The sequence below is a fragment of the Staurois parvus genome, unplaced genomic scaffold (assembly GCF_062004578.1).
Source record: "Staurois parvus isolate SC_StPar_1 unplaced genomic scaffold, SC_StPar_1.0 ptg000142l, whole genome shotgun sequence".
NCBI classification, from domain to species: Eukaryota; Metazoa; Chordata; class Amphibia; order Anura; family Ranidae; genus Staurois; species Staurois parvus.
Window position 1 is genome coordinate 2,883,619 of NW_028317938.1, and position 17,637 is coordinate 2,901,255.

General features: G+C 41.4%; 1 protein-coding gene across 2 annotated transcripts in view; it reads left to right on the plus strand.

Moving 5' to 3' along the window:
• The window catches only part of BAK1 (BCL2 antagonist/killer 1), a 53,992-nt gene that overhangs the window by 13,445 nt on the left and 22,910 nt on the right, over positions 1 to 17,637 (plus strand). For both annotated transcript variants that reach the window (XM_089673593.1, XM_089673594.1), the window contains exons 2-3: positions 11,401 to 11,487; positions 11,675 to 11,804. In XM_089673593.1, the coding sequence (XP_089529719.1) occupies positions 11,430 to 11,487; positions 11,675 to 11,804 (188 nt within the window). In that variant the 5' untranslated portion in view covers positions 11,401 to 11,429. The remainder of the gene's footprint in view (positions 1 to 11,400; positions 11,488 to 11,674; positions 11,805 to 17,637) is intronic.

Consider the following 17,637-nt stretch of genomic DNA (forward strand, 5'->3'; position numbering starts at 1 on the left):
GGAAGCTGCCACCAGATGTGATGATTACACTTACAGCCTCAACGCTTTTGAAGATTTTCCAGTTCAGAGGACAATCTTAGTACCTCAAGACTGAAAGTGATCAGAACTGGGACAGTTTAATTGAACAGTTAACCCTTAACACACACACAGGAACCATCACTATGTGTTTTAATGGAAACATGCATCTTTTGTAGCATCCACTGTTGCAACTCTGACCTTTTGAAAAACATCTATGTCACTCACTGCAATGCCCAAAAATATGAAGCTGAACTCCTAGCTAAGATTTATATTGCATAGTTACCATGGTTCAGCTTACAACATAAAACAAGAGCTCCAGATGTCAAATGCAGCAGTTTCTTTTGTCCTATAATAAAAGGTGTTTGCAGATCAAATGCCACCCTGTCAAAAGGTCTAAGGAATGTGTTGTAGTATTTTAATATGCCCATCGGACATACACTTAATGCCGACTATCCTGGGTACATTTTGTATTTACCTAGGACGAGGTTTTGCAATCCATAAACCAATATATTATGTGATTTGTTATTTACCAAATATGACATAGTTCTGAGTTTTTAAACTTCAGCACGCTGTAATATAGTGGGGTTTGGCATCTACATCAGATTGGACTTACTCTGCAAATGATCCAAACTTTGAATTGAACCAAAGACCAGGCAAAATCCAGTTAAGTAATTTTTCGCTTTTACAACCCTCTTATAATTGTTTATGTCTGTACTATAATTTTTTTATATATTACTCCATTTTATATATTGCTCCATTTTCTTTTATTTTCAGAAACATATTTAGAAATTGTTAAGCTGAATCTCTGAATACTCTAGCTAAGAACTTTGTAAAGAAGCTACTGTAGTGTCTTTCCTGTTTGTGTGTGGCAGCAAGTTATACAGACTTTTTTTTTTTTTTAAAGTTCAAAAATGCAGCAGCTAATGCTGTGAAAAGGATTAACGGTTGGACACTTGTACCTATGGGTAAACTACTTCCCCCAAGGTACTAAATCGTGGTCCCAGTCTTCTTGTTCCTCATGACAATCTACTAGTCCTGATGAAAAAAGAAAAAATGAATTTCAACCAAAGCCGTATTTAAATCTGAGGTGCTTTTAGGAATGTCTGGGGCTTTATAAATGAAAATGGCTTTATGGCGACTTAAACTTTTGTTTTTAACATTGCGCGGTTTATTTCCTCCTCCCCTCCCTGTCTGTCTCCAGCACTGCCTCTGCGGGCTAGCAGGGAATGGAGAGTTCTTGCAGTGTGATGAGCACTGATTGGGTGCTTGTCAGGAAAGGGGAGTGTTGGGCTTTCTTAATGCTCAGCAGAAGCGAATCTGAGTGAGTAAATGATGCCCCGGCCCCAATGAGAAAAAAAAAAACTTTATTCCTTTTAGGTTACCTTCGCACACGAAAGTACTTGGGTGCTCAATACAAGTGCATGCTGAACAGCCAAAACAACCTCAGGCGTCCGCTCCGTTAAAGGATAAGTTTTAAAAAAATAAATGCACATCTTTTGCAGGTAAAAAAAAGAGCAATTGCACCAGCAATCAGCAAATCTCTGGTTGAATACAGGACTGATGCAGACTGTCAGTGTAATCTACATGGTACAGGCAGGCAGTTTCACACTGACAGGAAGGATTAACAACGTCCATGCCTCCCTATAGCAGAAATACTGCTACAGGGCAGCACATGTGCACAAAATTAGGTTTGTATATATGTGATTTTGCATTTCCGGGTAGGGGCCACGCGCACGCCTGCGCCACCATTTGTGGCCTTGGCTGTCAATCACTGTTCCCGGCCGCTGATTCTCTGCCAGCACCCAGTGATCTCCGTGTATTGCCGACAGGGGAGAGACCTGTGTATAAACAATACAGATCTCTCCCCTGTCAGCTCCTGCACACTACTTTGCTCTGCATAGCAGTGTGAGTGTAAAGCGCACACAGTAAAACAGCACACAGTTAACCCTTTGATAGCCGAGCATGTGAACCCCTTCCTGCCCAGTGCCATTAGTACAGTGTCAGTGCTTTTTATTAGCACTGATCACTGTGTTGGTGTCACTGGGGATGTCAGTGACACCAAGTCAGTTCCCCCCACTGTCAGAATGCCCACCGCAGTCCCGTTATAAGTCGCTGATTGCCGCCATTACTAGTAGAAAAAAATAGTTAATTTCCACGTATTTTTTTTTTTTTTTTAGCAAGGACATGTAGCAGAATACATTTAGGCCAAAATTTATGAGGGCAAGTGGTTAATGAACTACCAGAGCGGTCAACAACGCAAAGGATGTCGGTACTTGTAGTTGATTCATTCACAGAACTCTGTGAATAAATGATGTGGCCGTGCTCTATTCAAAAAGTGTCTGCTGGTACGAGGAACATCTCCATGTACTGCTGTCACACAAAGTGCTTACATAACCGAGCCACTGCAGAAGCAGGAACATGTTACATGTTCCACCTTAAAAACGGGTGGAACATGTAGCATATTCCCAAAGGTGATCTTTTAACCCTTTTGGTGCCAGAGCCCTTTTTTGCATGTTTGTACACGTTAAAAAAAAATACTTTAGGCCTTAAGATTACCTAAACCCTAGAAATATTTAATATTTTTTGAAAGCAGACACCCTAGAGAGTAATAGTGATAGTTCTAAATTTTTATGTCACACAATAATGCCACAAAGGTCTAGGAAACAAAATTTCAGTAAAAACACACTAAAGTTAAATTTATTGGAAAAAAAGGCAATAAATTACTAAATTTTGTGTTAAAATATAAAAGATGAGGTTGCACCAAGTAAATAGATACTCAACATATCAAACCTTTTGCGTGCACCCGTGAAAACATTAGTACCCTATATTTTCTATAGGCAACATTTTTAAATCCCCCTATGGGTCATCAGTTTAGAGATACAGAGCAGGTCTGGTGCTAGAATTATTTCTCACATTTTGGCATGCGCCACGATATGTAACGTGTATCACAATTGACATTTTCATGCATAGGCACCCCAATGTGTTTACATTTGTGCATATATGATGGGGTGGGGGCTCAAAATTTTGTTTTTAGGGGGGATATGTGTTTGGGTGTAACTTTTTTTGGAATTTGTTTACAATTAAAAAAACTACTTATTTACTTAACTTTCCATTACGTGTGATGATTTGTTGGTGACAGGTTCTCTTTGAGACATCCAGGATTTTAAAAGACCCTGCATGCCTCCCCTGTGCTCCATTGAAATGTAAAGCAAAGCAGTGTACTGCACATCGTACTGCATTACAAACATTCTTTCCCTGCTTTGATGGCTGGGAAATCAGTTGATGCGGGCTCCCCCCCCCCCCTCTACCTGCAGGGGGGGCAGGAGATGGCACTAGCGCGGTATGTGAAAGCAATTGGGCAGCAACTCAGCCACCCAAACGCTTCCACCTGCGAAGCAGGGCTAAATGTAAAAAATAAAAATGCATGTCCCGGGTTTCAACCGATATAAATTGCACATCCCTGTAAGCCTATAATAAAGATTACTGTAGGTGCAAGGATTATACCCTATATGTGAATTGTTTAGGAGATATTCACTGTTTATTCAGCCAGTGATGTCATGGCGCATGCACGCTGAAGCGATGGCATACTCATGCCTTCCCTTCAGAGATCTGTGCCACGGCTGTGACTCCCATGTGCATAGCCAGAGCCTGTGAACCCAGAAGGAAGACTGGTTGAAGATGGAAGCCCTGTCTGCATCCGCTGGAGGGCTTCGTTTTAAGGTAAGTCTTTCATAATGTACTGGTATGTGATGCGTATTAGCACGTTATGACCTTAACTTGCAGGGAGAATTTTTTTTTTTTTTTCGAAGCATTTACTACTACTGCTTTAACTTGCCCCATTGACAATCACTAGCAATTTTCTGGTCTTAGATTGTTGTTCCTTTAAACTGGAAAAGCTTCTTTTTTCAGCTGAGAGTAATTGTCACAGGGAACTCTCCATGTTTTGTTTTGTTTTTTTTTTCTCTCTTTCTAAATTTTAACAAGTGGAGCTGGCAGATCAGCAGGTAAAACCTAGTAGATCGATCAGGCAAACAGAGACTACTGTGTTTTTTTTTCTTAAAGATTTTTTAATTATTACACAGACTAGTGTGTCCTTTGATGTTTAAGAAAAATATATTAAGTACTATGAGCGAACAGGTTTGTCTACGTTCGAACAGTAGCAATAACTAGAGGTAGCATACTTGCCTGTGCATGTCAATATTTTTATTGTGTGTTAAAAATGCATTTCTATGGGGATCCCAGATATAATGGATTTGTCATTAGGTCCATTTGCATTGTGGCTGCTGGAGAACTGAGATGGATTGCTAGTGGAACTCAGCTGTTGCAAAAATCAATTACAATAGATTTTGTGAATTGCTGCTAATGGAAACATTGTAAAAAGTTTCTCATACCTTTTTAAATGTAATGTTGTCTCAATAATAAAGATTTATAGAGTTTCTCTTGTTCTCAACCAAAAGTATATATGTAACCATAGGCCTATTTCCTTTGATATTTATTATGTATTTTAAGTGGGGTTTTTGCGCGCAATCATTTACATTCTTCCGAAGGGAACATTACAGTGTGTGGATCAAATGACTTAATGGTGACTGTTTTTTACACTCCCCACCCTTTCTTGAGTTCGCTGCTATACCCCAGGGTTCAGAAAGCTTGCCAATTGTAAACTTTTGGACAAAATCTTTGAGGTTCACCAATAGAAATAAGGAACAATTTAAAGCTTCCGAAACATGGTTCGAAATTTGGCTGGTTCAGGAGGGACAGGCTGAATTAGTTCCATCTATGGCCATTCCTACTCAACAGAAGTCAGTCTAACAGCCATCTTCTGTCAATTGGGTCTGTTGGAGAACCATTGACCATCAGCGGCGGCGGCAGCAACGAAGGAGCCCTGCTGTTAGAATACAGTGGCACAGTGGGGAGGATTCCCTTGCTTGTGTGATTGGGAGAATCCATTTGTTTTTTCAGCCAATTGGTCAGCCCTAGAATGCAGTACATACTGTTTACTTCTGGTTAGCTGAGTCACAAGAAAAAGTATGGATAACCCAGCACCTTTTCTATAAAAGTGTGGGCTCAAAGCAACCATATTTTCAATATATATTTGGAGCTGTTAGATGGAGCTAACACTTTTTCACAATATTTATTTATTTTGGCATAGGTACATGCCCCCTAGGACGGTGCCCAACTTTCCATACCCTTTAATATTAGCTTGCTTATTAGCCCAACAAATGGTTAGAATTGAAAAACAAGATTTGCCCCTATAGACTTAAAGCGGCATTACTCTTAGATTGTAAGCTCCAAGGATCAGGCCCTCCAATCCCTCTTGTATTGAACTGTGTTGTTGCTGTATTGTCTCCCTTTATTTTGTAAAGCGCTGATGAAACTGTTGATGCTATATAAATACTGTATAATAATAATAATTAAACGGCACCTGAGCACCGCTAACCAAAAACTCTATTTAAATCATTTCAATTAAACTCCCCATCCATCCCGGTCTCCAAATTGAACCCAGGCAGACTTGTTTTACATCATTCTATATTCCCAGTAAAACAAACTGTTTTGCATCAGAATTGCTACTTAAGCTAGATCTCATCAAAGTATGGGAATAAAGTGGTTGATATATAGGATCCCTTTCAGAATGGGACCCTATAGAGTGTTGCTTCCTTAGCGCATTTTGAATGTTATTTTTTTGCTGTGATTTTAGAGCAGTACCATTCATTTGAAGGGGCTTCTCTTTGCTCCAAAAACTCAGCAAAGTAGCTCTTGTACCTTTATTTAAAGTCGGCTTTGGCTGATATGATCTGAAAGCAAGAAAAATAAATTGAAACAAATAGTGCACATGGGGAAAAAACATATACAGACAATAGTCATGATTTTAACCGTGAGGGGTATAAAGGATTTACTAAATGAATCCAGTATATGCCCCTCTTCTTCAGATGTAAAACACATTATTTTCACACTATGAAATTATCTGAAGCTTTTCTGTTTGGTTAGTGAAAAACCGCTTAATCGTATGGCTTTTGATTCCAATGATGCATGAATTTATTCTGTTAGGTTCAGCCCTTAGGGCTCATTTACACTTCGACTTTAACACACATTAAAGTGCATACCGCTTCAACATGCTTTTATGATATTTTTTTTATGCTTATTTGATGCTTTGGCGATGCTTCTTTTATTTCTTTTTGTTTTTTAGTGGCTCAGTCGAACCTCGGCTCAGTTGTACCCCTGTTCAGCATTGGTACCCTCATTCAGCAGATCCTATGTCCAGGATCCAGATAATTTTATTTTATTTTTTTAACCAAAACCATATTTAAATCAGTGGTGATATTAGGAATGTCTGAGGCTTTTAAAAACAAAAGAGGCTTTATGGCAACTTAAATGTGGAATATTTTTAACATTGCGCTGTTTATCTCCTCCTGCAAGGGGAAGACCTTGCAGTGTGATGAACAACGATTGGCTGCTCGTCAGGAAAGGGTGGGTCAGGGCTTATACTTTATCCCTTTCACTGCCAGAGCCGTTTTTGCATACGTTTAAAAAATAATTTTAGGCCTGAAGATTACATAAAACCCCCAAACAGTATATATTTTCTGAAAGCAGAGGCCCTAGAGAATAAAATAGTGTTAGTTCCAATTTTTTATGTTGCATGATTTTATCGCAAAATTTTAGTAAAAAATACAAGTGTGTTAATTTTAGGGCACAAAAAGCAATAAATATCCTAATTTTTTTGTAAAATTATAAAAATGAGATTCTAGCGAGTAAATAGATATCCAACTTGTAAAACCTTAAATTTTGTGTATATTTTCTATAGGTCGACAATTTTAAAGCTCCTTATAGGTCACCAGTTTAGTGTTACGGAGGAGGTCTGGTGCTAGAATTATTGCTCTCATCCTGGCGTGCACGGCGATATATGACATGTATCGCAATCAACGGTTTCTTGCGCAGGCACCCCAGCATGTGCTTTTACGTTTGTACATATGTAAATGTGGGGGCCTCAATATTTTTTTTTTTGGGGGGGATGGTATGTGTTTCGGTGTAACTTTCATTTTTTACAATTTTTTTTTACTTTTACTCCGTGGTGGCGCGGAGGGGCTGGCACTGTGTGAACCAATCGTCGGCAGCGCTGCCAACGATTGCTTCACCTGACAGGTGAGTCCGCTGTACTGTACTGCTAGGGTGACCGTATGTAAAAAAAAAAAAAAACATAAATAATAATATAAAAAAAAAAATTAAAATGTAAAAAAATTTTTTTTTCAAATTATACTTTTTGTTTATAAACTAAGTTGGGTGTTTTTTTTTTTTTTTTTACTAAAAAAGATAACTGAATAAATTTTGGCCAAGATTTATGAAGAAAGAGATTATTTATTTGCAAAATTTTATAAGAAAAACACTTTTTTTCAACATTTTTGGACTTTTTCATTTATATAGCAAAAAAAATCAAAATCCCAGTGGTGAATAAAAATCACTAAAAGATTTATCTGTCTCAAAAAAATGCTAAAAATATCATATTGGTACAGTGTTGCATGACCGCGCAATTATTCAAAGTGTGATAGCGCTGAAAGCTGAAAATTGGCCTGGACAGGAAGGGGGTAAAAGTGTCCAGACTTGAAGTGGTTAAACAAAAAAAAACTCCACTTGGTTATTTTGAAAGGAGATGATGAGTATACAGTGTGGCAATTTAATGCGACTGTATGTGCTTCTGTAATTTTTTGTTTTCAAGTCCTATACTGTACATTTTTTACTAGATATTAGAAATTCAACATAAAGGGGTCAATTTAAAAAACAGCCATTTGGCACAAAAAGAGCACTGTACATTTAAACAATTATAAAGCACATCACACTCAAAGCAAATAGCAAATGCTTGCAAATAGAAGGCAATAAAAACAAACCCATGTAGATGTCTCTGTCCCCCAGAATAAACCTTCCCCTCTCCAGATCAATATGTACCACAGTATAACCCCCCTGGGTCAGCCTGTCCTCCAGTACAATCCTCCCACCCCAAGGTTAGTGTGCCCCCCAGTTTAATCCCCCCCCACAGGGCGGTCTGTTCCCCCCAGAATAAGCCCAAGGTCAATCTGTATATCATTATACCCCCCCCCCAGTCAGTCTGTTCCCCAGTATAAGCCCACTCCCAAGGTCAAACTGTCCTCTAATATAATCCCCCCCATGTCAGTCTTTCCCCTAGTATAATCACCCACAGGTCAGTTTGTCCCCATTTTCACAAAAAGTACACAAAACTCTTTATTCGCACACAAAAGCACAATATAAATGACAAAATTCCTGTTAAATTTCCACTAAGGCCTCCCTCAGATGGGGAGTACTAAGGCGTGCACCCGTGTTTACGTGCACAGGGAGGCACAGGTGTTCCATGCATCTCTGTGCATTCAGTCCCATTTATGTCAATGAGGACAGAGCAGCTGCACAGACAAAGTCACTGCTTCCAATATGACATCCGTGTGGGTGCGGTGTGCAGCCCAAAATGCAGACAGTGTGAGTTCAGGGACATGTATACGCACCCACACGGATGTCAAATACAGAGCAGCGGCTGTATCCATGCAGCCAATTCCCAAATAACATCAATGGGACTGAATGCATGGGGATGTATAGAACACCTGTACACACCCCTGTATGGGTAAACAGGGCCTTGTATGGGTGTATGTTGTAGTATGCCCTATGTGAACAAGGCCATACTATGTTTCTTGTTTTGTATTTTTTTTTTTTACAATGGCATTTTTAATACTTTTAATTAATTTTTTTTTTTTTGGGGGGGGGGGCTTTGTAAGCTTCAGTGGTCTAAATAGACCCCTGAAGCCTCTTTTTTGAAACAGTAGAAGGTTCTGAGGTTATAGAATTCGCATTCCCTTCCTCTGTAGCCTCCACTGCACTAGAGTCGAATGAGTAGAAGTCTCTGTACAGGGGCTCCTATTCATTCACATAAAGCAGTTTACTATGCTTCAGTGATGAATGAACACAGAAGTGATCGATACCTCCCTACCTCTCCATCCTGAAACCGATTTCCTGCCCCAGCATCATCTGGAGGGAGGGGAGAAGAAGGGAAGCCAGCCAGCAGTGCTGCAGGGCGGGGGCCCGGGAGATTGGTGAAGAAGAGGGTCTTTCCAGGGTGGGTCTTAGCTGTGGGGAGTGGGGAGTTTGCAGAATTTAATCTCCCTGTGGTTCCACTGCAGCGCCAGAAGCCAGCTGGAGGGGAGAGGAGGAGAAGCCAACAGCCACAGGGAATCTGTGCTGGAAATGGGGAGAATTCGCAGTGCTGCAAGGAATTGGTGTGCTTTGTGTGACAGGGCACACTGGGCCTCCCTTCTCTTATGGCTAATGTGCCCCCCACACAGTTGCACACTGGATGATACGCCACGGTCTCCTACAAAACACAGTTATCTCTACTGCCTTTAAAAATCAAGAATTTTGTGGGGCACTGCAAACTCCACACTGCAGCTTTCTGTTATGAATAGGCTGTAAAATAGAGACCTAGGGGTGGACTTACATTGTGGAGTATAGCAGAGATTGGATAGTGGTATCCACTCTCCCATATGGATCTGCCCCTCTAAGTCCCCTCTGAGTCCTGCTCATAGCAGTGAGCAGCTACCTCTGTCCGCTGCTGAACGATGTGTTGTAACTGCACACTGTGGCCTTCATTTTGGATACTTTATAGTAAATGCAGGAAATGGCGTAGAGGTTGTCCCATAGAGTTCTTTATGCTTAATACTGCAGAGAGAACTGCATGATTAGAGGAGATGCTTTTTTTTTTTTTCTTTGCTTCATAGTCCTAGGAAGATCACAGTATTACAGTTCAATGTACACATGTAATGTTGCTTTACACTGTAAATGTGCAGTTTTTTTTTTTTTTTTTTTTTAGACCATAACGTTTATTTATATGGAGCCCTTAGTAAAGACTGAGGGATCTGCTGGAGGAAGTGTTCTTTATCGTAGAATGGTGGAATCGATACACAAAAATCATAACATCATTCCAGTCTTGCCTCACTGTTTTCCACTCAAGGCCATTGGTGATTAGACGAATAAATCAACACAAACTGTCCAGATCTTTATTATAAACACTGACATTGCTTACTGGTTTCAATGGTGCAGATTCTGGGTTTGTCATACTAATTCTGGTTTCACTACCTAGTGAGCCACAAAACTGAAAATGCATGCAGCCAGTAGAGACTGAGAAGTCCGAAGACTGATGTTCAAGACTCACTAGACCAGGGGTCCTCAAACTTTTTAAATAGGGGGCTAGTTTACTATCCCTCAGACCGTTGGAGGGCCGGACTATAGTTTAAAAAAAAAAAAACTATGAACAAATGCGTACAGGAGATGACCAGAGACTGCGGACATAGTACAGGAGATTACCAGAGACTGCAGACATACAACAGCGGCGGGAATACTGGGCCAGCCGCTCCATAAGACGCACAGACATTTCCCCCCAAGTGTGTCTTATGGAGCGAAATAGTGCCCCATCATTAGTGTCAATGGGAGGAATAGTTCCCCATCATTGGTGTCAGTGGGAGGAATAGTGCCCCATCATTGGTGTCAATGGGAAGAAACGTGCCCCATCATTGGTGTCAGTGGGAGGAATAGTGCCCCATCATTGGTGTCAGTGGGAAGAATCGTGCCCCATCATTGGTGTCAGTGGGAGGAAGGGGATAGTGTCCCAACATTGGTGTCAGTGGGAGGAATAGTGCCCCATCATTGGTGTCAGTGGGAGGAATAGTACGTCATTGATGGGGCACTATTCCTCCCACTGACACCAATGACATTTAACTTGCTGACCCCTGTTCCAGCATGGTGCTGCTGCAGCCAGCATACCTGGTTGCAGCAGCACCATCTGCACGGCACACTTACCTGTCAGCTGTCCTTCACTCCGGCCTCTCCCTCACTCGATGTTCGCGGGGCCGCTTGGCTCCGCCTCCTCACAGGTGATTGGCCGCCTGTGTGCCTTTCCTGAGCTACAGTTCTGCCGGCCAATCACCGGTGAGGAGGCAGAGCCGAGCGGCAGCGCAAACATCGAGTGAGGGAGCGGCCGGAGTGAATGAAGGAGCAGCGCTTCCTGGACTGGATCATCGTGGGACCGGGACATGGAGCCAGGTAAGATACAGCAGCCCCCTGTCCGCCCCTGTACTTAGTGTCCCATCCTCACGGCAAATACACCCCTGCCAGCGGGCCGGATAAATGTCCTCGGCGGGCCGCAGTTTGAGGACCCCTGCACTAGACAGTTAAACCAGCATCAGGATGACAGCCTTGAAACCTACACCTTTTAAAAACAAGTAAGCGATAACTGATCCCATACATCCAACTTATAGGTTTCCTTTAATGGATTTAATTTGGTGTCTGAAAGATAACTGTATTGCAGTAAATTAATTGCTTTTAATTTTATTGTAGGATCACGTTGACCCCTCTGTCTGTCAACCATGGCAACTGGAGGCAGAGAAGATACAACGGATAATGCAGCTGTACTTGAATCAGAGGGTAAGCCACCTTTAAATCAAGATATAAAGTAGAATACCTTATTATTATCTTTTGTGAATTCAAGTGCATTAACAAATTATGTTGTTGCTTGTGGTTCTGATGGTGGAACGATTTTGCAAAGATACAACAAATTTCATATACTGTAACTTTTATATGAAAATGTGAAACATTTTTTACTCTCTTACAGAGGAGCAGGTGCGTCAACAGACAGAAGAAATATTCCTAAATTATGCCTTTCACATCACCCAGCTTAGAAGCGAAGATGAGGATTCCAGACCTCTTGTTAATGAAATTGAAGATGTGAGACAAGTAAACAGGTAATAGCTTAGTAAATGGTTGGGAAGAGCATAAGACCAAAAATGTATTGTAATTGAAATTTATTGTAATAAGGATGGGAAATAGGATGTATAAAATACATTCATATATAGAGTATAAAAATCTTGAATTCGGTGACTTTCACTGGCACAAAAGAATTTAATGTGTTGTTTTTTTTACAAGAATTTTATTGAGTTTTTGCACAATACAGAAAACAAAATGCAAAAAAGCACATTGACAATCTTGACTTGAAGGATGAAAACTAAGGTGGAGGGTTGAGCCCCTGTGTTCTAAGGTCTTTCTCCCTCCATCCAGCCTAGAAGAAGCTCCAGGTGGATTATCTGGTCTTATTTCACTTCCTGTCTACAGTGACTTGTTTACTTTTGGCCGTCTGTAACTCTTATTAGCACCATCTGCTAGATAAAGCCTCACTTTGTGCCTAGTTGTTCTCCATTGTAGTGGTGTAACATGTTTTAAAAACGCATAGGGGTGACTTCAGTCCATACTTTTCTACTGGTATGGGGGCATTTACTGTATCTGGTATCCCCAGAAGGAACTGAGACCTTTAATCTAGAAACTAGTCCACATACTACTATTATTATAAGGTCGTCCAGATCAAGAGCTTCTTCAGCTCTGCTGGGCAAGGCAGTGGCCTCCCCTGTGTTCACAAGGAGCTTAGTGTCCACTTTGGGCTTTTTTGTCTGTTTGTGCCCAATACTTGGGCAATCTGCTTTCAGAGGCTCTGACCCTTCTGGGCCTCCAACTCAAACAAAGCCCAAGGATGTTTTTACCTTCCTTGATTTAAGCTGGGTACATACAGTTCAAAATTTGGCTGATTTCACCAAGGACGGGCCAAATTTTGATCTGTGTGTAGCCCTCCCTGTTTGACAGATCAACTTCTGTCAACTTCACTAGATCAACTTCTGTCAAATGGGATTGATGGAAAACCTTCTTCCAGCCAATCTGCTACAGCACTGATCAGTGCATTCTGACAGCAGAGTCCCTGCTGTCAGAATAGAGTAGCACAGCAGGAAAATCTGTTAGTTTTACCCATCTTCAGATTTTGAGTCCTCCTAGTCTTCCCCTAGAGGAGATGTTTTTGTGCCATCTGCAGATGCCATAAGTTTACAAGACGTTGTTTCTAACCTAAATAATGTGGAACGTACTGCCCTGCATTAAGATTATAAGCCTGCTTTTTCAATCCTAAGGTCTTTAGAGCTCCCAAGCCGAAAAGATCATTCTGTTATACCCACTGTCTAAATTGTTCATCTATGGGGACATCCTGTAACATCCTGGGCCCCTCCAGTAATCCACAATAACAGGCATACTAACAAATAGATTGATGATATGCTCACCTTTTGGCTTTCACAGAAAGTTTTATTCCCTGCTTAGATAACAGTTAGATTTTGCTGGATTTACTCTGCACCCTTGGTTGGAAGTGATTTTAATTTGCGAAATTAAGTCCCTGAAAAGGACCTGACATTGGTAGGACAGGCCCTAGTTTAATTGAAAAAACGTTGCAAAGTAATTTGCAGCAAATGTCTGGAGCCTTGCATGTCAACTGTGACAGCCTGATAAAGGCATCTAAGCTTGTTTCTTGCATTAAACTCATCTCCATATACATGCGTAGGGCACTTTAGCCAATTTGCATGGAACACTGATGATATCTCCAAGAAACACTGGACTCAGTTGTCCTTCGGACCTGTTCTTGACTCTCTCTCAGTATCAATGCCTCTGGTGGTTGGAGCACATTCCTGAAAGGAGAGGAGTGACCCCCTTCTCCTGTATCTACTATACCAGTAGTAGCTGTAGGGCTTGAAGGCACAGATCCTCTTAAGTCCTCTGCACAGGTTTCTGCATGAAGCTGTGCCACCACTTTAAGTGAGGGATTTTTGTTTCTTTAGCTGGATCCCAGATTGGTGTACCTCTCATGTGTTTAGGTATTCAAGTCATCCCTGGTAACTTTCAAGCTAAATCACTCAAAATGCCTGTTTTCTCAGCTGTTCCCTCATCAGTCTTCAGTCTGTGGCGGGGCGTATCCATTGGAGGATGGACCCTAGTCATCCTGTACAGACAGCAAGTGAATTAAGCTAGGATCCTGCTACATGTACCCCTTATGGAGGATGGTATCCTGAGGTACCACCAAAATCTAGGTCCTTCATCTACAGCTGATCTGCAGACTATTGAGGAAATTCCTTCCTTCTGTTCCCAATCATGCGACTCTTCCTAGTAATGAGTCTGAGATGCCTACTCCCCTCATTCCTCAGAGGTGATGATTTGGGCAGGTCCATTGATTCCTAGAATCATGTGTTGCAGAACTATTAGACAAGTGTGCAGTGTTATCGTTCTATCTTTTTGGTACACTCTAGATCAGGGGTTCTCAACCTTTTGCAAAACGAGGGCCACCTAAGTTGTTTGGTAACAGGTAGTGGGCCACAATGAAATTAAATGCTTCAGAATTAAATGTGTTTTTTTTTTTTTTTTTTGAATAGCATAATGAACATCTTCCTCCTGCAGCCACTGAATGTCGGCAGGAGGGAGAGGAGGAGAAGCCCCAACGCCCCTCCTGTCTAAGTGTAAAACAGAATGTGACAGGGAGGCTGCAGGGGCCCCCCTGGAGCATAAGGTGGGGTTGCCTTTGCGACCCCTGATGCTATATCACTGGTTTGTGGAGTGTGGTAAAAACATATCTCAACTATGGGGTTTATTCCTGTGCTGTCCACCTGTTGCCAACTTCTGCCTATCTTATCACATTCCTGCCTCCTGCTTCTGCCAACCCAATGACGACATTTGGTGTGAGTTTCTGTTCCTCAGCTTCTGCTTCATCATGAGGTCTAGTTCTTCTGTTGGCCAGGACTTACTACAGGCGCCCATGCCACTTCATGTCTTGTTCTTCCTTGTTATCAATCACGGGGGACTAACAGGACAGGAGGTGTAAGGGAGAGCCCTTTCATCAGTTCGGCCTGTACCAATTTCCCTACAGAATGGCTTCAGGACTGGTTTGCTTGAGATCCCTCAAGGCTTGGTATGTTTTCCTTTTGTCTTTTCATTGGGATGATACAGCTTTACAATCCTATTGCAAAACTGGTTACTTGGTTGCACAGTCCTTTCTTCATCATATAACTTATTACCCAGTTTTGTACGTTAAGAGTGCAAGGCTTATGCCTTCTTTCCATCGTTATTGACCAACTGGTCTTTTTGCTGTGGAATTATGATATCTAAGCTTTTATTCCACCTGTTTTTTGTTTTTGGTGTATTGCGGTTTTGGCACTTCAGTCTCACTGGCAAGGGCCCATTGTTTCTTCAGCCAGGAGTTCTATTTGTGTGTTTTTTTTTTTTTTGTTTTTTTTTTTTCTGCTCTGAAACATTAGATTGATCTTCTGTCCTCCCCATGGTTGTGGCAGCCACTCTGATTGATTTAGGATTGATTGTTTCCTTCACATACCTCCTGAAATGCAATAGCTATAAACTTTATTTTATGTTAGTCACCCCACATTCAGATGGACTAACAGTATGTCCCAACTGTAACAGAATTCCTTGTCTCTTACTGAGCGAAAATAGAAAATAAGATTTTTGTACTTGCTGTAAAATCTTTTTTTTTTTTAATATATTCAAATTGAGTGGCACAGATTATGTCTCTCTGTGGTGTTGGTCCTGTGTTCTCTATTAAGCCGAAAATGTATAAATTAAAAAGAAACAAGTCCAGTAGGTAAGCAATGCCCCTAAAGAAAGTGCTCAGGACATTGCAAGGAGGTTTTATGGCATCCCAATGCCAGCTCCAGTAGTGCAATGCATATCTTCCTGAGAGGAACGGAGAGGAGAGATTCTGAAAAGGACAAAAAGGCACAGAACTAGTAAACTCCATCTTCAGGTGGGAAAGTAGTGTGAATGTTAAGAGGCCTTATGTAGATCTTCTGCCTCATTACACAGCTCTATTTTGCGTGGGGTCTTTCCAACCAAGTTGCTCAAGCTGGGTTTTTCCCTTTGATTTTAGTTTGGGTTGCCATCATCAGCAGCAGTGGGGACTAGTAACATTGTGATCTGATTAAGCAGCAGAGAAAAGCCAGTTTGTAGGCCTGAGTAGTGCAGCGTGGTTAAAGCACATCCATTACTCTGCCATTCTCATGTACCCCTGAATTTTTATTTTTTTTTCAAAACATGACCTGTACAGTCCCATTTTTTTTTATCCTGGAGCTGACCCCATCCAACAGATTGGATAAATATTGGAGTTTTGTGATATGGGAAAGTTATTAATAATTTAGGTCCCTTTGTGCTAATATTATTTACAATATTCATGTTCAGTCTCTAAGCATAAATAAACAAGTGCCAAAAACACTAATCATAATGACAGATTTGTAACCTATAATTGTCCTCTCACATTTTATTGGACAGCTTGCTGGAAGTAGTGTCATCTATATTTGGAACTTCATATACAGTATACTGTAGGTAAGGTATACAATTCAACACTGATTTGTATTCTTAGAATCTATCATGTACTAGGTGAAGACTGTGTTGGTGAGGGGATTCATGCACATGGTGTTCAGCACCCCTGGAGATAACAGGGAGTGTGAGGACATACGTGCTGAAAGTGAAGCACTGCAGATTCAAAATGTGCTGAAACCCACTGTAAGCAGAGTGTAGGAAGACAGGGCCAGGTGATGATACATACATAAGCTGGGTACAGCTGGAAGCAGGAATTAGGATAGCTGGAGTCAGGATCAAGCAGACAGTAGCAGGTACAAAAACAGCAGTTACCAAGTGAGGTCAGGAGCCATGATCATCAACAGAAGGCAGAGATCAAGAAGCAGGTTAGGAGGCAGGTGGGTCGATAACAAATCAAAATCACAGGGTCAGGTTGCAGGTCACAGGAATAGCTGTTCTGGGTTTAAATAGGCTAAGTGGCATCAACACCAGTGCTGGATGTGCACTCTTGCCCTTGTACATTGCTCTTGATTGGGACCATTTGTGCTAGACCCCATGCCAGATTGTTCTTACATCCCTGGGTAGGTATTCGATAATTTCTCTGTATTTTCCAATCTCTTTATTTTTATACTATTTTGCTTGTATGCACCTTCATGTAGGTTTTGTGTAAAAAGTGCTCTAAAGTACCACAAATTCAAAAGCAACAATAAGACTATTGTATATTTGCTACATCACTGAAAGTATATGGCCCAGTTAATCTTTTAACTACGAATGTCAGGAGTGTGGTTATTCTCATAAGCTTGTGATTTTGCAGTTTGTTTGTGTACATATTTTCATGTTGCTTTGTGTGCCTAGACAAAAAGTTTTTATTTTCTCATATTAGTGGTCAGCATGCTGGTAAACCTCAGACTCACATATTCTGTCCATTCCCTTCTCACTGTGTAACAAGTACCCACAGAATTCACATCAGTACCTCAGTTGAAAGATTTTTAACTTAAGTGAGACACACTTTAAGGGCCAACTCCAGCCAAAATGGGTTTGTGTTGTTTTGCATGTAATGCAGGACTCTTGTATCTCCTGGAGTGTCCCGTACCTGGTAGAAGTCTGAACAGATGAGGTCAGCCTCTCTTGTATCTCCTGCCCAGGCCCCACCGAAGGTGGAACAGATGGTGCCGAGGGACAGGAGAAACATGAGCAGGGGCGGACTGACCATTTGGAAACTTGGGCACTGCCCGAGGGCCTGGGGTCAGTAGGGGGCCCCATGAGATGCCCCTGGCACCTTTTTCATAGGTTTTTTTTGAGTTTGGGCAAGGACACGGGCCCCATGATCCCCTATTGCCCGGGGGCCCCATGAGTTGTCAGTCTGCCCCTGAACATGAGTGCCTGCAGATGTTGATTGCAGAACTTGCGGCT